Below are 20,773 nucleotides of genomic sequence, written 5' to 3' on the forward strand. Positions count from 1 at the left end.
AAAAACGCATTGTGGAAAAATACGCAGCATGTTCATTAATTTTGCAGATTTATCGCAGATTTCCCGCTATTTAATGCATTGGGAAGCTCCGGAAAAAAAAACGCAAAAAATCCACGCAAAACCAGTAACAAAACCGTGAGAAAAACGCGTGCGTATTTTATGCAGAAAATCTCCGGTTTTGTTCAGGAAATTTCTGCACAAAATCCTGACGTGTGCACATACCCTAAAAGCACATGCAAAAAAACTCACTTGAAAATGCAATGAAAAAAATGCAAGTAACCTAACTTACTTAAGTACAGAAAACCTGCAACATCGAAAACTTGCCAAATGCTCATTATGGGAATGTAGCCTAAGGCCACACTCACATGAGCGTGTAACATGGCTGAGTGCTATTAGGTAGCACTTGGACCAATGTTCTGCTATGGGGCAGTGCAGATATGCAATTTTTTTTTCTTTGGCCGGGGTCACACTTGCGAGTGCAAGGTGAGAATCTCGCATGAGTCTCTGGCATCAATACCCGGCACTGCCATAGAAATACATGCAGCCGCACACTCCGGTCTCGGGTGCCGGGTATTGATGAGAGAGAGTCGTGAGAGGCAAAAACCACAGCAGTAAAAAAAAAAAAAGGGAAAAAAACTGCATGTAAAAAAAAATACACTCAAAAATAACAAAACACACATTGCATTTTTTGCAGGATTTTTTTGCACCACAAATCAGAGTGGTGACAGGAAAGACGCTGTGAACAATACGTGCATTTTTGTTGCTTTTACATGCTTTTTTTTCAGTGTTTTTTCCCCCACTTGTTTGAAATGCTGTAAAACACTAAAGGAATCGACATGCCGTGTGTTGGCAAAATTACAGTAGGGTGCAAAATACGTGAGGAAAAAAAAGATGTATAAGATTTCAGAAATCTCTTTGATTATGCGGGTACTTTACGCACCAAGAACTGCAGCAAAACAACTATGTGTGAACATTGCCTTAGTGAGACCCCGATGCTGATCCGGTCACTGCCAACATCCAAATGAGAATGTTCTGATATCAATGCAGCTGAAGGCAAGAAATAGACTGGACAAAAGCCGCGGCTTGGGGTGTGAAAGCCTCTTAGGCTACTTTCACACTAGCGTTAACTGCAATACGTCGCAAATGCGTCGTTTTGCCGAAAATACGCATCCAGCAAAAGTTCTTGCTGGATACGTTTTTTCGTCATAGACTAACATTAGCGACGCATTTGCGACGCATTGCCAAACGTCGCGTCCGTTTTGCGACGCTTGGGCGTGTGGTAGCGGACCGTCGGGAAAAAAAAACGTTACATGTAACGTTTTTTGCTCAAGACGGTCCGCTTTTTCCGACCGCGCATGCGCGGCTGGAACTCCGCCCCCACCTCCCCGCACTTCCCCGCACCTCACAATGGGGCAGGGGATGCGTGGGAAAAATGCATCCGCTGCCCCCGTTGTGCGGCGGAGACCACGCTAGCGTCGGGAACGTCGGCCCGACGCACAGCGACGGCTTGTTCCCGATGCTAGTGTGAAAGTAGCCTTACATGGATTTATTTTATATTATAGCAAAGAAGACAAATCTCAGAAGGAAATGATGTGCAAAGTTTCAGAACTTTCCAGGTTGGACAAAATTATCGAAATAATAAATAATAATGTTGTTGATCTTTAAAAGTTTTTCTTCTGTGAACTGACGACTGACGAGAGCGGTGCCGAATACCACACACTTGTAAGTTTATCATCATGATTAAGGGTGCGTCAATGTCGCATATCATGTAACTTACAACTTGCTGTTAAAGGCTAGTTTCACACTAGCGTTAACTGCAATACGTCGCAAATGCGTCGTTTTTGCGAAACGCCGCATCCAGCAAAAGTTTTTGCTGGATACGATTTTTCGCCATAGAGTATCATTAGCGACGCATTTGCGACGCATTTGCGACGCCTTTCCAAACGGTGAATGCGTTTGGCGGCGTTTGGGCGTATGGTAGCGGTCCGTCGGGAGAAAAAAACGTTACATGTAACGTTTTTTGCTCCCGACGGTCCGCTTTTTCCGACTGCGCATGCGCAGTCGGAACTCCGCCCCCACCTCCCCGCACATCCCCGCACCTCACAATGGGGCAGCGGATGCGTGGAAAATATGCATCCGCTGCCCCCGTTGTGCGGCGGAGACCACACTAGCGTCGGGAACGTCGGCCCGACGCGCAGCGACGGGTTGTTCCCGACGCTAGTGTGAAAGTAGCCTTACCCTCTGCTGAGCAGTTTTGGTGAATAAAGAAAGAAGTTTGTTCACAAGTTTGTTGAGCTGGATTTTCTGGTTTTGTGATTGCTCTACGCCTTGACGCAGCGGTTCCTGTGCTACAAACCCCTAAGGCTAGTTTCACACTAGCGTTAACTGCAATACGTCGCAAATGCGTCGTTTTGCCGAAAATACGCATCCAGCAAAAGATCTTGCTGGATACGTTTTTTCGTCATAGACTAACATTAGCGACGCATTTGTGATGCATTGCAAAACGTCGCGTCCGTTTTGCGACGCTTGGGCGTGTGTTAGCGGACCGTTGGGAAAAAAAAACGTTACATGTAACGTTTTTTGCTCCCGACGGTCCGCTTTTTCCGACCGCGCATGCGCGGCCGGAACTCCGCCCCCACCTCCCCGCACCTCACAATGGGGCAGCGGATGCGTGGGAAAAATGCATCCGCTGCCCCCGTTGTGCGGCGGGGACAACGCTAGTGTCGGGGACCTCGGCCCGACGCACGGCGACGGGCCGAGCCCGGTATGTTTCCACGTTCAGTTTTGCTTCAGGCTTTGGTCAGGATTTTATGCAGGTAAAATCCTGACCAAAACTGCACCTGAGGTCACTGGCAGGTCACCTGCGGTGTACCTGCATGTTTTGCTCATAGTAGCAACATGTTGCGGTTTGAAAAAACGCACCACGCATGCGTTTTCGCGGCAAAAACGCATGCGTTTTTTAACGCATAGTGGAGTCTGGATTTCATAAAATCCCATCCACTATGCTGTAACATCTGGACGCTGCGTTTTTGACGCTGCAGAAAAACGCAGCGTCAAAAACGCAGCGTTTCCTGAACGTGGAAACATAATAAGGATGTCTATTACGGTGAGCTGGACTTATCTCTAGTTCAATATTTTTTAACCTCGTCTGCAGATTTTCCTTATATTTATGAAGGTATCGGTGCTTTTTTTTGTTTTTGTTTTTACTGGAAAATGATAAAATCAGAAACAAGTTTTTTACTTTACAACAGAGCAGGGAGATCAGTGTAAATTGCCCATACTACTGTGCCCATCAGACTGGAGCAACCTGTGTGATCAGTCCTCCTCCTCCCCTGGATCTCCTTCCTCCTCCTCCCCTGGATCCTCCTCCTCCTCCAGGTCTTACTCATCCTGGGAATTTCCTCCACCTTCCCTTATGTAAATGACACAGTGGCAGGGCCCATTTCCTCCTCTGACACCTTCTCTGTGCCTATAAAAGCCCAGGAGCTGCAGTTCTCCCTTATTATCCGGACTCTTCTGCTCCTGATCTCCCTGAGGTCTCCATTCACCTGGATTCACCATGAGCAAGCAGGTGGCCGTGATCCTCTGTGGCTGTGGGGTGTATGATGGCAGTGAGGTCCACGAGTCCTCTGCGGTGTTTGTCCACCTGAGCAGAGATGGGGCACAGGTAAGGTGGAGGAGGGGTGAAGCCTTATGTGGGGGTCACATGCAAAACGCAGATTCTTAGCAAATACTGAGCTTTGTTACAGTTTTTTCTGGTGATGTAACTTTACACAACAGTCAGAGGAAAGTCTCTATGGTTACATGTCCAAACTTCTCCAAATCTTACAGGAGAAGCCATGTGCTAACACTCAGTGAGGGCAGGAAGAGGCTTCCATTGTATCTAATGAATGTGGCTTCTTCTAGATGAACAGCAGTAAATGTGATATACACTGAATCTAATGTTATAGCACTGTCCCAGCATGTTCTTGTGTTTCGCCATCTGTTAGCTATTAGTAATATATGTACAGTGCATTCATAAGATAAAATACCATTTGCCGTCTTCTGCCGTTTCCAGCGCTGGTTCGTTCCTCTCCTGGATCAAATGACCACAGCTGTGACTATCCGGCTCACACCACATCTTCACTGTGGACCAGAAGCCACTTTCTCCGTGTAAGGTTATGAGGCTCTCATAGACTTACATTACCAGATGAACTAACGGTCTGCTGTGTGTGTGTGTGAGCCGGCGAGGAAGAGCTGCAGTCACATGATGCAGGAGAGGGCGCGGAGCAGCGCTGGGAACCGCAGAAGACGCAGACTAGTAAGTATGTTACTGTATGTGCTGTACATATGGTAGTGATGGCTGACGCATAGTGAACTAAAACGTTAGACTTTCTATCTTTTTAATTTATTTTATTCGCTCATATAGCGCCATTAATTCCGCAGTGCATTATAGGTATTATAATCCTCGTCCTCATTGGGGCTCACAATCTAATTTCCATATCCGTAGATCTTTGTAATGTGGGAGGAAATTGGAGCAAACACAGGGAGAACATACAAACTCCTTGCAGATGTCCTTTTAACATCACTTTAATTTTCAAGTAGTTGTTCTTCCATTAAAGATCCATTGATGTGTATATAAAAGCATTGAGACCCTCACATAAATATTATCGTGACTCCTTTAATGTGTTCCTTTAAAGGGATGCTAGACTTAGAAAGGAATGTTTTAAATTAAATGCAGTAGTTGTCACTCAGTCATTCTTGAAGAACTACCGTAGTACATAATCTGACGCTGTAAGCCCCAACCTTAGCTGCTGACTGAGCGGCTTCTGCTGCAGCCATTTACCTATCCGCTACACAAAAGCGGATGAGGAGGGATGTGGCCGAGCTCCTGAGACACGTACAGATTTCTTTATTTCTCAGGAAAAAAAGGGAGAAATAGTTGGGATTGTTTTATTAATGAGATAGATAGAGAGAGATATATATATATATATATATATATATATATATATATTTTTTTTTTTCTTAGTGTTCCTTTGTGTTATAATTACTGTAGATATGGAACATTTTTGAAGATGCAATATTTAAAATGAATGTATCCTTTACAAAACTCCTGTGTGAAATATATTTTACAGCATTGTGCTCTTAGTCTAGAACGCATGCCCTTTTTTCTAACAATATAACCATGGGGAATCTCTCTGCTGGTCTTTCCCCTTATCACTGTAACAACGTGCCATCACTGATGAAGAATTCTGAGCGTTCTTGAGAACTTGCATCTGCGAACTACTGTGCTAGTCAAAAATGTCATACGAGTACAGGTTTTGTCTAATAAGGTTTATAATAATTTCCTAAAATGCACTATATCCCTTAAATATGTTGCTTTCTAACCAATGGAAGCTTTATTGTTTGGCTCACTGAGGTCTCGTTTCTCCCTTTTCCCATAGTATGTTGCATTTGCGCCTAACATAGACCAGATGCACGTGGTGGACCATGTAAAAGGCCAACCCTCCGAGGAGAAACGGAACGTGCTAACAGAGAGCGCTCGCATTGCAAGAGGAAACGTGAAAGATCTTAAGGATCTAAAAGTCAGTGAATTTGATGCAATCATCATACCAGGTACTGTATGGTATCCTCCTAACCATGGTAAGAAGAATACGTTGTATACTTCAGAGACCTCTTACACTTTTTTTTTTTTTTTTTTTCCTCTTCTCTTTACCAGGAGGTTTTGGAGTTGCTAAAAATCTTTCTACTTGGGCGACTCAAGGGAAGGACTGCTCAGTGATAAAACCCATTGAAGACGCTATAAGAGGATTTCATGCTGCCAAGAAGCCCATTGGCTTGTGTTGTATCTCACCCGTATTAGCTGCCAAAATTCTACCAGGATGTGAAGTCACAGTTGGGTCGGATAAAGAGTGTGACAAGTCAGTGACTCTACCAAATGTTTATCTATCCTTCTACCTACTGATTATTTAGCCTTTGTTTTTTCTATGTTTAAAACCCTGTAAAATGGTTTAAAGGCATTGTCAAAGAACTGAAGGGTGGGGGGATTATATGCAGGAAATGTCAGGGGGAAAAACACAAACTAACATTACCTGTTTCTGTGTCACTCTAGAATCCCTGTCACTTTAGAATCTGTGGTCACTGCCAATCTTTTTCTAGAGCAATTATGTGATGTATATCCATATGACCGCTGTAGCCTATTACTGGCATACATCTTGGCTTCATTTCTAAGGCCGGTAATTATTTATGGCGGCAACATAGGTCTACAGCATCTCACTGGAGGAAAAATTAAAGACCAGTGGGAAGCCCTGAGCATCAGTGCTAGAGTAGAGAGGGATTAAGGTGGTGTGTGTGGGGTTTTTTTTTTTTTTTTTTGCCACACAATAATGCTCTATTGATTAATATAATTCCAAGTAATTTAACAAGACCCAGATTTCTAGATCTTGCCTGATTTGTGCACAACTACGTACGGTTGTCACTTGTGCTCATCCTTTTGGAGAGTCTTAAACACCTGCACCCATATGCATTAGAATAATGTTGGTCAAACCCACTGAACTTTTCAGGTTCAGGGGACCAACTATTATGTATGTTGGTGCCAGACAGCTGATTGTCTCAGGAGCTGACGATCAGGCATGTTTGATTCTGGACTGTAGATTGTTTTGTCCTCCTGGAGGTTGGCCTCCGGTAGACCTGATACTTGGTGTCTTGTAGAGGACACAGGAGCGATCTTGTGTAAGGAAGAAATGGCCGAGAACAATAGGCTGAAGCATGATGCGTCCATCTACTATGCATGGTCAGCTCTAGTTACATGAATTGTTGTCGCCTTGGTTTTACCACTGATGTAACTTGCTGACCTCTGTCTATTCTGCAGGTGGCCATATGCAGGAACGGCAGGAGCCATTGAACAGCTGGGCTGTAAACATGTCAACAAGCAGGTCAACGAAGTCCACATAGATGCGAAGAATAAGCTGGTCACAACGTGCGCCTTCATGAGTAACAGCCCGCTACACGAGATATTTGATGGCATTGGGGAAATGGTTAAAGCCGTGCTCAAGCGGAGTTAAATGAGAAAATTAAACATTGAACCCGATATTTATTTGTATACAGAAATAAAGAATCACTTTGAAATAGACCTGATTGGTGGTTATAAAATATATATATATATATTTTTTTATCTTAAATTGCAATTCAGGGTTTAAATACATTTAATATTCTGCTATTACATAATGTATAAAACCCTGAACTAAATAACAGAAGGCTTCAGTACAAGTCGCCTTTAGCAGAAGGCCATACTTAAAGATCATGTTGTCTTTGGTATTCTGTGTTTTATGCCCCGTATTAGTAATTCAGGATAACAATACTGACCCTACAGTTTAGATAGGTGTTTTTAAAAATGCCGTTTACTGCAATCACTAGGGGAGTTGCACAGAGGGTGTGACCAGAACTGTGCATGAGGAGGGACCATTGTCCCCCAGGGCCTATTACACCTGGATGTACCTTTTCGTGCGTAAATTTAGCTGAAATGTATTGTGGCACATAGACCCGCCGTCTCCCTGCAATACAATCAGAGGCTAGAAGCGGACATCAGCGTACCTGTCATGGGCGGAGCATGGTAGTGATGTCATGCACTGCCCATGGTGGGCGCACCGAAGTCAGTTTCACTGAGTATTGAAGAATATGCCACGTGTCGTGGGAGTGAAGGATGGTGAAAAAAATTGTGTGTGTGTGTGTGTGTGTGTATATATATATATATATATATATATATATATATATATATATATATATATATATTTTTAAATGTGTTGGAGAAGAGGAGCAGAATGGGTGACTATTCTTGGGTTAGACCAGGATAGGGGAAATTAATACTGGAAGGGATCCAGGACAGTCATATGTGGTGTGAGCATATGTTTTTATAGGATCTAGAAAGCTATAAGAAGTCATACTTGTGACCAACATGCAGGTGGGGTTCCTGGTCCAAACTTGGAACCTAGGCCATTTTGGACTCTAAACACACCAATGACTCTCCCCTCATGCCCTGATACATGCACAATCAGTACAATTTGCGCAGGTTTTTAGCAGGGAGAAGGAAAGGAAGTGTCTTAACATTATAACACTTGTAGCTGCAGTCGTTTTAGAAACTAGTGTTGCACCTGCACTTCACTTAGCTATAGAAATGTCACCTCACCGATCCAGAACCTAGACCAGTCCATGGTAAATGTTTGTACACATGGACTATAGTCATGCATTGGTGTAGACCATTACTGCACACAAGAATATACACTGGTGTATGTATATACACTCACCAAGTAAATGTACCGTACATATGATACATGGTCTTTGTGAGTGTCTAGTATACACCTATGGTATGTATATAAGTACTGTATATTTTCATTAGATAGTGGTTCATTTGTCTATAGAGGTACCAAGGCTGTGTATATTCTTGTGTAAGCATCAGGTGCTTTGCTAGGGTCATAAAACATAAGGGACCTAATCCTCAAAGTACATCTCCCCACATCACACTACCTCTACAATCTATACATGTAATTACAGTATTCAACTGTTGCTAACGCCAAAACATAATATACAAAGGCCAATGTTACTACTGTACAAGGCCAAAATAATACAGCTACACAATGTCCATTACCATTACACCATGAGTATATAATATGACCATTATCTCTAAGTAATAAAACACACTGTGCAAAGACCAATAATACCACCATACACCTATCTACTACATAATTGTCTAAGGGGTATTTCCGTCCCTCTGTCTGTCTGTCCTGTTTATTCATTCGATGATTGGTCTCGCCAGCTGCCTGTCATGGCTGCCGCGACCAATCTGCAATGGCCACAGTCCGATTAGTCCCTCCCTACTCCCCTGCAGTCACTGCCCGGCGCCCGCTCCATACTCCCCGCATTCACCGCCGCTCACACAGGTTTAATGCCAGCGGTAACGGACCGCGTTATGCCGCGGGTAACTCACTGTTACCGCCGCTATTAACCCTGTGTGACCAAGTTTTTACTATCGACGCAGCCTATGCAGCGTCAATAGTAAAAGGATCTAATGTTAAAAATAATTTTAAAAAAATAAAAAATCATTCTACTCACCTTCCGCTGCCTTTCACGCTCCTCGCCACCCTCCGGTAACCGCTCTGTGCAAGCGGCAGGTTCCGGTACCAAGGATCGTATGGCAGAAGGACCTGCCATGACGTCACGGTCATGTGACCGCGACGTCATCACACCCTGGGACCGGAAGCTGCCGCCTGTACCGCGCACAGGCGACAGAACTACAAGTATGGTGAGTATGTTAGAACTACAAGGGGCCCTCGGATCGGAAGGTGAATATGTTTATTTTTTAACCTGTGACATACGTGGCTGGGCAATCTACTACGTAGCTAGGCAATATACTACGTGGCTCTGTGCTGTATACTACGTGGGCTGTGCAATATCCTACGTGGCTGGGCAATATACTACGTGGCTCTGTGCTGTATACTAAGTCACTGGGCAATATACTACGTGGCTGGGCTATATACTACGTCGCTGGGCAATATACTACGTGTCTGGCCAATATACTACGTGGGCTGTGCAATATACTACGTGGACATACATATTCTAGAATACCCGATGCGTTAGAATCGGGCCACCATCTAGTCACTACATAATCACTGAAATCTATTAAGTCATTACTAAAGAGGAAAAAAAGTAAAATAAGCATGCTATTAAAAAGCTCAATAATGCCACCATACGGTGACTATAGTGGTAGATACCTGTCCTGCCAACCATATTACAGAGATTACTGTACAGATATATAAAATACCGTGACTTGCAGCTGACGTTTGTTCTCCTGGAGTCGTTCACTTTTCTCGTCTTTTTCATCCGGTCCAGACTGAAATGACAACTTCTTCCAGCCAGGACTCATCTGTAGAGTCTACAACGAAGACACCTTTAACTTCTCACATTTCGAGCACCGTCCCCCATCTTTTAACAACCTGCAAAATGTCCCCATCCTGCCTGCTCTTCTAGCATGGAACGTAACCCCAATTTTTCAAAAATAATGTAATTACAATGATACCCCTTCACCAATAATGCCACAAAGACAATGTGCCACATAGAGGGGGGCCTCCAAAAATGTGTCCTTTAGTGTAGTAAGTTATCTTTAATGGTTTCAAACACTCCAATTAATTAATACTAATTATTGATATATATATATATTGATATGGTTTCAATCAGTTATAATATTCAGTATATCCTTAATGTATGGAGTTTGCAGATGGTCATTGAAGTTTAAATGTCAAACCAGATGACCCATCTAGCAGGTCATTTGTTGTTTAGTAACTGACCAGTTAGTTATTAGTAAATGTATTTGTTGTTAGTTCCTGACCAGCTACTTGTTGTCAGTAACTGACTGGTTTAAGGAGGTTTCTTCCTGGCATTCCAATGACCATCAAAGTTTTCTACTGAAATACATTGGACAGTATAAGATATAAAAGAGAGACATGCAACAGGGAGAGGGAGCTCACAAGGAACACTGACATGGAAGAGAGATGAGAGAGAGACAGCCTGATGACCTGTACCATAATATAATGTATGTAATGTTATTTTACTGTTTTTAGTGACTGTGTATTTTCTTATTATTTATTAAGTAAATGCATTTTAGTTTATTCAATTGTCGTGTGAGCATTTATTTATTCATCACAATTCCTTGAACCGTAACGAAACACCTTTGGAAAGTAGTAATGCCCCCACTGTGCTACCTAGCAAGTGATAATGCCGATATGTTTCTCTGAAGGTTATAGTATCCCAAGTGCCCCATTCAAGCAACAAATAGCCTTGAGTATCCTCTTAAAGTAAGATTGCCCCCCTGAAAGGCCCAATGAAAACTAATAATGCACCCATTTAAAACAAACAATGTCATGAGCGTTCCGACAGGCCCGCCTTTATTCAATATGATGAGGCTACCACGGCACCCTATGTATAGTATAATGGTCCTCATAGCTTCCTATATACATTATGAGGCTCCGTATACAATATGATGGTCGCTACTAGAGTTTAGCAAATATCTTAGAGTCCCTGCTTATTCGGCAAGTATAGTGCTAGCCGAATAAGCTGCAGAGGGAACCCGGACTCATGAAGTGCGTCGGCTGAACAGCTCATTGGCTCCGCAGCTGCATGTGACCCGGCTGTGTCACTGTCACAACACATGCGTGGATAGTCTGTGTGTTGGGCTCTCCATGCATGTGCTGTGACTGTGATACAGCCGTGACATTCAGCTGCGGCACCGATCACATGTTCAGCCGGTGCAATCCATGAAGCCGGGTTCCCTCTACAGCTTATTCGGCTAGCGCTATAGCTTGCCAAATAAGCAGGGAACCGAAGATATTCACTCAACTCTAGTCACTACAACCCCTATACATATTTTGGGGCCTCACAGCCGACTATATACAATGATGCTCCCTTAGCCGCTATATACATTATGGGGCCCACACTCCTTATATACCATGATTTCCCCGACAACGCCCTATATACAGTATGATGATCACCCACAACCCCAATATCTAATATATAATTGCCTAGAATACTACTTCCTGCAATTTGTGCCAACTTCCGTGGCTTTGTCCGGAGCTATTGTCCGGAGCTAATGTCCGTAGCTAATGTCCGGAGATAAGTGACGTCACCAGTGTCCTACACCCAGGCAGAGCACAGTGGCCCCAGGCAGAGCACAGGGGCCCCAGGCAGAGCACGGGCCCCAGGCAGCATATGGGGCCCCAGGCAGAGCACAGTGGCCCCAGGCAGAACACAGGGGCCCCAGGCAGAACATGGGGCCCCAGGCAGAGCACAGGGGCCCCAGGCAGCATATGGGGCCCCAGGCAGAGCACAGGGGCCCCAGGCAGCATATGGGGCCCCAGGCAGAGCACAGCGATATTTTGGACCACTGTGCGGTGTTTCAGACCCCCTGTGTGATGTCTGGGGCCCTGTTCTTAAGTATATTAAAGATTAAAGTAACGTATATTAAAGTATATTATAGATCAAATTTGACACGTTTATGAGCACCATTGAGTGATATACTCAAGAATGACATAATTTTTCAACATTTTATGGTTTCAAACTGTAAACACTCAGAGTTTTTTTTACTTCAACCAGAAAACCTTAACGGTTCATAAAAAACTTGACTGTTCAGGATATGATAAAAGTCATAGTATTCTGAATCTTTAACTTATAAAGATACCTTTACATGGTGTGATTATTGGTTCCAGAGAGGCTTTCGGCCGATAATAATCGTACACATGGCTGGTGACAGGACAATACAATATAAACGTTCAAAGGTAAACACTGATAACATTAAAATCTAATATATAATTGCCTAGAATACTACTTCCGGCAATTTGTGCCAACTTCCGTGGCTTTGTCCGGAGATAATGTCCGGAGATAAGTGACGTCACCAGCGTCCTACACCCGCTCAGGGTGGACAAAGATATATGCCTTCGTGGTGCGCGGCACTTTTCTGATTGGTTGCCTCCTGCCGCGAGCGACCAATCAGAAATGTGCCGTACTGTCAAGAATTGTCAAGAGCTGGTGAGTGCAGCCATTTTTTGTTCTTTCTTAGTATTATTTATTAATTGTATTATTCTTACATTTGAATAAATAAAGTATATATGGATTCTAGACTCCCGATTCTTTAGAATCGGGCTGCCATCTAGTACATTATAAGGTCCCCACAGACCCCTATGTATAATATGATGAAGCACCCACAGGCATAGTATGATGTTCCCATAGCCCTCCTATGTATAGCATGAGGCCCCCTATATGATGCCCCCACAGTTACCTACATCTAGAATGAAGCCCTTTATATAACTCCTCTATATTTAGTATGATAAATGGTCCCACAGCTCCCTATATATAGTATGATGGTCCTATAGCTCCCTGTAGGATGGTCCCTACAGTGCCCTGTACACTGCATGATAGCCCTTCCAACTCCCTATACACTGTATGATGGTCTCCACAGCCCCTTATGTCACAGGTTCCTTCTCTGATACCACACAATCAACAGAGCGAGGGAAGTGTGATACCACACAATCAACAGAGCGAGGGAAGTGTGAACAATCCCAAGACCTTTATTATAGGCAAAACTAAAAGGTCCATAAACAATCCACCACACTGAGGATACAATAGTCCAGAACACGAATGCAGTTCTGTAACAGGATAAAATGTCCAAGGAGATGAGAGTCCAATAATCCAGCAGACAGAGGATAAAAAAACCCGTATGCTTCCCTTTCTCTCTGACGTGCTGTGTTCACACCATCCTCACCACACAGGAACTAACTTCCCAGCTCCTGTCCTCCCCAGCCCCCTCCTTATGTCCAGGGGTAGTCAGACAGGTTGGGGTGCGTTTCAGGCCTCCCAGACCTGACAAAGGTGCCTCTGGGATTAAGGCACTACAGGGGGTCATCAAGAGGCATACATACAGTCAGGCTGCAGACAGTAAGTGAGCTAATTCAATTGTCAGCCTGTTGGAAGGTAATTGAGACTCTAGACAATATGGTGAATACACGGAGTGATTCAGGGCAACAAGAGAACACTATGAAAATCAGTAAAATATAAATATACACAAAATGATACCCACATAACATATCACACCATAACAACCTCTCCCCCTCATAATAAGTGAACATGCCATGAGGTCTATACAGACCTCTGGCCTGCTGACTTTAGTCCACATTGCTCCACTGTTTATATTTCCTTGTACAGTGGCAGGGGTTGCAATAATTATAAGCACTTGTCCTTCCATAAATTCCCGGGTCCTGGCGTTATGGTCATACCAGGTTTTTTGACTGGACTGGTTTATTCGCTGATGTTCATTAGCCAAGGTAGCTAGCTGGGCGAGACGGTCTCTGAACTCTAGAACGTAGGGAATGATGGACGTTCCAATGTCTGCATTATCTCGCTCCAATTGTTCTTTCAGAAGAGTGAGAGGCCCACGGACCTTCTGGCCAAACAGATTGCTCCCCGGTGAGGTCCGGATGTCATGGTGCTTGAAGGGCCTGTAGTCGGGTGACTGCTCCCACAAAATGACACTGCAACTCCCCAATGTCATTTCCAAGGAGGATATCTGCATAAAGTCCTCCCATAACTCCAATCCAACACAGTTTTTCTCCAAAACCATAATTCAAACACACCAACACTCGCTGTATATATTTGCGGGCACCCCCCGCCAGGACAATGGGAATTCCCGGGCCCTGGTGAATTGCCTCAGGTCGCACCACACGGGGGTCAGCGATAGTCAGGAATGCCCCCGTGTCTCTAAATCCTGGCATTTTGCATCCATCAATTAAGACATACTGCAGGTGGCGTTGCAGTTGCTCTGGGTAGCTAAAGGACAAAGGCCGGAGTCTGTACACTCCAGGAGGGGTATTTATGGTGCCGTGGTCGGTGGTCCACTCTGGTGGGGGTGGTGGTAGCTCTTCCTCAGGCGGGATGGAGTGCACAAGATGCACTGGACGAGGTGAGGCTGCATGGGGCTCCCTCCGAATCCTTGAGGGACAGCTAGACTGCAAATATCCAGGTTGCCCACACCCATAACATTTCCTCTCTGTGATACCCCAGGTCGTGATCAGAACTGTTGGGGCCCAGGATATTGAGGCGTGATTGTCATCGGCTTGCGACTAGGTGGAAGGGCAGATATAATCGGAGGGGGAAGGGGCGAGGCAGCAGGCCGTGGTTTATTGTCCAGAAGCCTCCTCCATTGCGGTTGGATAGTAAGGGCTTCATTGGCCAGGGCTGGAGCTCTATCCACAGTACATGGCGTGCGCTCCCAGACCCATTCCCGTACCTCTGCGGGGCACTTGGCAAGAAATTGTTCTATAAGGAATGCCTGTATAACATCTTCCACAGTAAAGGCGTTTTCTGCTTCCAGCCATCTCCGACATGCCTGGGACATCTTATGTGCATACATCCTAAACGATCCCCTGTTGTGCAGGGGAGGTCTTGGAACTTGGCCCTATATGAGTCTGGGGTGATAGCATGGTAATCCAGGATAGTCCTCTTTACAAGGTTATAATTCCGATTCCGCTGTGAGCCAATGGTTCGGTAAGCCTCCGCCATGCTTCCGTTCAGGAGTCCCACTAACAAGAGTGGGACATCCATCACAGCACACTGCTGCTCAAAGTCCTTGAAGAACCCTTCCACATCTTCGGAAGCCTCATCAAATGGCTTAAACGCTGTCCGGGTGATCAGTACAGGCTCCTGGATCGTTGGGTTTTCACTCCACATTGCATTACTCCCTCTTTCAAGCTCCATTGCTTCGAGTCTACGCTGGGCCCGGCGGGCAGCCTCCTCCTTATACTCATGAGAGATGCCTGGGCCCAGAACCGCCATCTCAAAAAATCCAACAAACAGATGATTAAAAATCTATATGCTTCCCTTTCTCTCTGACGTACTGTGTTCACACCATTCTCACCACACAGGAACTGACTTCCCAGCTCCTGTCCTCCCCAGCCCCCTCCTTATGTCCACGTATAGTCAGACAGGTTGGGGTGGTTTTCAGGCCTCCCAGACCTGACAAAGGTGCCTCTGGGATTAAGGCACTGCAGGGGGTCATCAAGAGGCATAGATACAGTCAGGCTGCAGACAGTAAGTGAGCTAATTCAATTATCAGCCTTTTGGAAGGTAATTGAGACTCTAGACAATATGGGGAACACACGGAATGAAACAGGGCAACAAGAGAATACTATGAAAATCAGTAAAATATAAATATACACAAAATGATACCCACATAACATATCACACCTTATATACTGCATGATGGTCTCTACAGCTCCCTGTACAATGTGTGATGGTCCCAACAGCTACCTATACACTGTATGATGGCCCCCACAGCCCCTTATATACTGTATGATGGTCCCTACAGACCCTATACACCGTACAGTGGTCCCCACCGCTCCCTATACACTGTATTATGGCCCTCAGCTACATGTATACTGTATTATGGCCTTCACAGCTACGTGTATACTGTATTATGACCTTCACAGCTACGTGTATACTGTATTATGGCCTTCACAGTCTCTTATATACTCTCTCATGATCTCACTGCCCTTATACATGCAATTATGCCTCACATTCCCTCTTAGGCCTCCTTCACACGTCTATAGAAAACACATACGTGAAAAACCAGTACCGATGTCATCATTGTTTTCCATCAGTGTGTCATTCGTGTGTCCGTTTTTACTACCAGTAATAAGGAAGAGAGAACGACCAATGCATATGGCATTTTCACACCTAATATGCAATAAAATACACAATTTTATTGAAGACCAATGGGACATGCAACCATAATAAAATCATTTAAAACCACATAGAAATTGCAAAATGACAACTCCCCTGAATCAGTAAGAGGCAAGTTACAGCCCCCTGCATTATTAGTGGTCCTATTATGATCATACTTACCTGTTATGCATATACCATGTACCTTTCTATCTTGTTCCCTCTTTTTTGTATATAACTCTTTAGATTACTTCATGCATATCGCACGTGTTATGGGGAAGCCCAGTGACGTTTGTTACCAGCTTTCCTTAGGATCTTTATTATCGGCATCTACACATGGAGACAGGTGGTTGGATTTTCTCAGATGATTTCATATTGTTGTTTATACCCTTTATTGCAGCGGTTGCTTATTACTGAGCTTCTATTACTTGAGACTATACAATTATTGTGTGTACCCCACAGTATATCATACTCTGTGTTTTTCATGGACCTTAGACTTGTATAAGCCCTTGTCGTCCTGCTGCCAGAAAAAAACTGACATGTCTCTGCGTGTTTTGTATGGCCACGTGGTCTGTGTAAAAACACAGACATGTGAACAGCCCCATAGGTTATAATGGGTTTGTTGTGGTATCCGTGAAAAAACAGATACCACATGTACTGGAAACACAGATGTGTGAAGGACACCTTATATATGGTATGATGGCCCCCACAACACGATAATATAAAAAACAATAAAGATTATGCTCACCTCATCCTTATTCCCGTTACTGCAGTCTCTGTATCCTCTTCTGACTTCTATAGCGGGCCTGCAGAGATGGTGCAATGCAATTACCCCATCACGCCAAGTAGGTGTGTACGCTGATGTCTTGTAAGCTGCAGGTGAGTCGCCTGCCAGGGCCGTGGGGTACTCGGTACCAGGTCCAGTACTTAAAGGGATGTCACGTAGCGGCGACCCGGTCCGTGGCCCTGGGCACCCAAATAAAAGGGGAAGGTCTTTTAAGGGAGTTGTAATAAAGTTTGTGTTCGTGACGCCACCTGTGGTTCTCGGTCAGAGGGGACCGACGCTGCTTAAATGGGTCCTCTGAGATGATGTTATTGCAGCAAAGATGGTGACACTTCCCACATGTGAAGCTTGGCCTCCAGGGCTTCCAATGTGTATGGCAAGGGTGGTGAGTGCCGGCAAATAAAGGGAGGACACAAGGTTGTAACGTCTCTACCTGGTTTACTGGTGGTAGCAGGCCACAGTTCAGGGTACCAGGAACAGGTGGTGATATGGTCCGGCTGGCTTGGAGGCAATGGTGGATCCCTCTCCCAGGTGAGGTCCGTAAGCCTTCCTGCACATGCTCGTATGTGAGGTCCTTGCTGCCTGTGGCTTCCTGACAAAGTTCTCTCTCTCCTGTCCTGGGACAGTTACCCGTATGGTGGGCAGTGCAAGCCTTTTTATAGGGTCTCTATCACGACCTGGGCTCCTAGTATACTGCTTCACCTCCAGGTGTGAGTGCGGACAAGTTACTTAAAGTCCTTTGTCCTCCGGTTCTGCTGTGCGACCTAGGGTTCAACACAACCTTGGGCTCCTGGTGCCCGATTCCTGCGCTTCAGCTCAGAGGGTGCCCGGTCACAGTTCCCCTCTAAGCTCTTTCCTTCTCCTTTGCTCCTTTCCTCAGATGCTCATTACATTCCAACCCTTCAGGTTATGTTCCTTTCCTGGAGCTGCAGCTTACACGTGGCTGCACGGCCGCACTCTCTGTTCGCTCTCCTCTATTGTCTCTGAACAACTAACTCCAACTGACTAACTCCTCCTCCAGACCATAATACTTAAAGCTGGGGAAGCTCCCCATAATCCGGGTTCAGAGTTCCCTGTTCTGGCCTGGAGTCTGAATGTATTGAATGTAGGTGCTTAGCTGATAAAGGAAATCCTCCTTGCTTTTAAGCATGATATCACCCTCCCCGAAAGGAAGGCAACATCACTGTAACAACGAGTTACCTGGGGTGTTACACTCCCCCACCGTTAATGTCAGTACTCCCGGACTGGGAAAAGAACACATAAACAGTACAGGTTTAAGATGTAAACATTTTTGGACATGCATGTCAACAGGTTTAACAGGTGAAACTTAGGCTTCCCTTTATGGGATGTACTGTTCTTGAACGTTACATAACATGAAATTTGCATAAGTGCACACAGGTGAAAAGTGCAAACATTATAATAACAGGGTGTCCTTGTGCACCAATAATAGCAATGATGTGGGAGACCCGTCATAAACCCCCAACGCTGGCCTTAGGTGGGCTACAAGGCATAACAACCAGACCTGGTCTTCAGCCATGCCAGACGGTTTTTCTTCGGTTTGTTAAAGCAAACAAGGTAAACAGAGGTTTCACACATGCTGCCATCGCGTGGTAAAACCAATAAGGGGCACCTTAAGAGGTGCCAACTATTTACAAGTGAATGTTCTCAGATAAGCACTATTCATTACCCTACTGTCCTTTTAAACTGTAAGAAACATCAAATAAACATAGTCAAAACATAATCAACAATATTTTTAAACAGGTAAATGTCTCTTTACTTTCTTTTCCAGGGCAGGTCCTGTTGTGCACTGCTTCCTGGCTGGGGAAGTTCTTTGGTATATGTGTCAACTGGCGACTCCATAGGAAACAGTCCATCAACAGGGGTTTGTGTAACCTGGTTTTGCACTCCACTCTCAGTGGCTACATGGGTATTGGTACATTGTCCTGGGCACCTTTTAAAATGTAGGTCATAATACCCCCTTTCACCATGGTGCCGGGTAAAAGTTACTTTATCTCCTGGGTAAAAGTCATCGTCAGGGTATCCCTTTAAGAGGTGTGACTCTACGTCTCTGCGGTTTACAAACAGTTCTGCAGCTTCACCATGATCTTTTATGAATACCCATCCTCTGTCCAGGTTAAAGGTGACAACACTTCCTGATTTTATTGGTCCTCTATCCGCAGGTTTACATTTGCAAGACTGGGCTTTAGCTAACATGTTTCTTTCTTCAAAAGCCTCCCATTTAGCTCTGCGTTTATTATCCTCTGCGACTAATTTCAAAATCTGCCGCCGGTAATATTCTTCTTTTTCTATTATTGCTACACGATTAGCTGCTGCTTGGGCCTCTTCAGGGAACCCCATGAGGTCTGTTTTTGGGTGCCTCCAGTGTATGGTCTCTTTTTGTCTGCATGCCTTCAGGGGCGAGCGTTCAGGCACCAGTGGATCAGTAAGTATATTCCTCATGTCTGTTATGCGGTCCCAGGTTATAGCGGTTGCTACCTGGCCAGGCGTTAAGGTTGGCAGGGGTGCTAGGGGCCTCACCAGGGTTTCCTCAGCTACCGGGGCAGTTTGCATAACTGTCTCCCCGTTGCCGATGTCCTCCGCCTCTGCTGGGGTCAGGTGTGCTGGTTGCAGGGCCTGGTGCTGTGGTGTTGTTGTCTCCTTCGGCAGCGTCTCACCTTCAGGCTGAGCTAAAAGGTGTTGGCTCCAGGTCTTTCGTCAGCAGCAGTGCTGCTCTTTCTGGCTCCGCTGGTGTTGTGAGCGCTGGTGGTAAGTTCCGTTGCTGTGCGGTCGTCATTCTTTTGATCAGGGACTCCTTCCTTGTGGCTACTGCTGTCATCTGGGTCCGCAGGAGTTGTTGGGCCAGCTCCTCCATCTCTGCACTGAGGAGCTCTGGATCCAAGGTGGTCATCAGGTCCGGGGTTTCTTGTTGCTGACCGGGGGCATCCTCTCTGGTGTCGGCAGGTCCTGGCGGCTCTCCACTGCTGTCTGCCATCGCTTCTACTGGGTAGCATGCACGCTTTCCCGCATCTTCCTCCTTCTTTCTTTCCTGGGTGGTCTCTGCTCCACTTTCCTGCCAGCCATCTCCAGGGGCAGATCAGTCCTTCTGATGGACATGTTTTGCTCGCATTAAAGTCTCTGTAGTGGGCGGCTCCAGCTTTCACGCTCGTTCTTGAACTCCATCCATGGCAACACATCGTCCTCGTTCTCTATCCGCCTCGTGGTGCAATAATGGCGGCCATTAAATAATTTCACACAGTCCATTACAGTCCATGGCGCACAGGACCCATTTCAATGGGTCGGTCCATCCTGTTTGTGACGCCAAGTTGAGTCGCTCGACAGGACCGTAGGGTACTCTGTACCGGGTCTGGTACTTTAAGGTGATGTCATGGTGGCAATAACCCAGTCCATGGCCCTGGGCACCCAAGTAAAAGGGGAAGGTCTTTTAAGGGAGTTGTAATAAAGTTTGCGTTCGCGACGCCAATTGTGGTTCTCAGTCAGAGGGGACCGACCCTGCTTAACCCCTTCCTGACATCTGACGTACTATTCCGTCGAGGTGGGGTGGGCCCGTATGACCACCGACGGGATAGTACGTCATACGCGATCGGCCGCGCTCACGGGGGGAGCGCGGCCGATCGCGGCCGGGTGTCAGCTGCATATCGCAGCTGACATCCGGCACTATGTGCCAGGAGCGGTCACGGACCGCCCCCGGCACATTAACCCCCGGCACACCGCGATCAAACATGATCGCGGTGT

At 45.6% G+C, this 20,773-nt stretch overlaps 1 protein-coding gene across 1 annotated transcript; it reads left to right on the forward strand.

The window, feature by feature from the left end:
* Nucleotides 1-3,294: 3,294 nt before the first annotated feature.
* LOC143805542 (glutamine amidotransferase-like class 1 domain-containing protein 3, mitochondrial) lies at nucleotides 3,295-7,111 on the forward strand. Its single transcript, XM_077285026.1, has 4 exons — nucleotides 3,295-3,667; nucleotides 5,424-5,595; nucleotides 5,699-5,900; nucleotides 6,851-7,111. Exons 1-4 carry the CDS (start codon nucleotides 3,560-3,562, stop codon nucleotides 7,041-7,043), a joined length of 675 nt encoding a protein of 224 aa, XP_077141141.1. The 5' UTR covers nucleotides 3,295-3,559; the 3' UTR covers nucleotides 7,044-7,111.
* The last annotated feature ends 13,662 nt before the right edge of the window (nucleotides 7,112-20,773 follow it).

This window comes from Ranitomeya variabilis, chromosome 2 (genome assembly GCF_051348905.1).
Source record: "Ranitomeya variabilis isolate aRanVar5 chromosome 2, aRanVar5.hap1, whole genome shotgun sequence".
In the NCBI taxonomy this organism is placed as follows: Eukaryota; Metazoa; Chordata; class Amphibia; order Anura; family Dendrobatidae; genus Ranitomeya; species Ranitomeya variabilis.

Excerpts from the sequence above, each read along its gene's own strand:
- LOC143805542 (XM_077285026.1), top strand. The coding sequence starts at position 3,560 with ATGAGCAAGCAGGTGGCCGTGATCCTCTGTGGCTGTGGGGTGTATGAT. Across the intron at positions 5,596-5,698 it reads TGATGCAATCATCATACCAG|GAGGTTTTGGAGTTGCTAAA; the intron begins GTACTGTATGGT and ends TCTCTTTACCAG. Across the intron at positions 5,901-6,850 it reads TCGGATAAAGAGTGTGACAA|GTGGCCATATGCAGGAACGG; the intron begins GTCAGTGACTCT and ends TCTATTCTGCAG.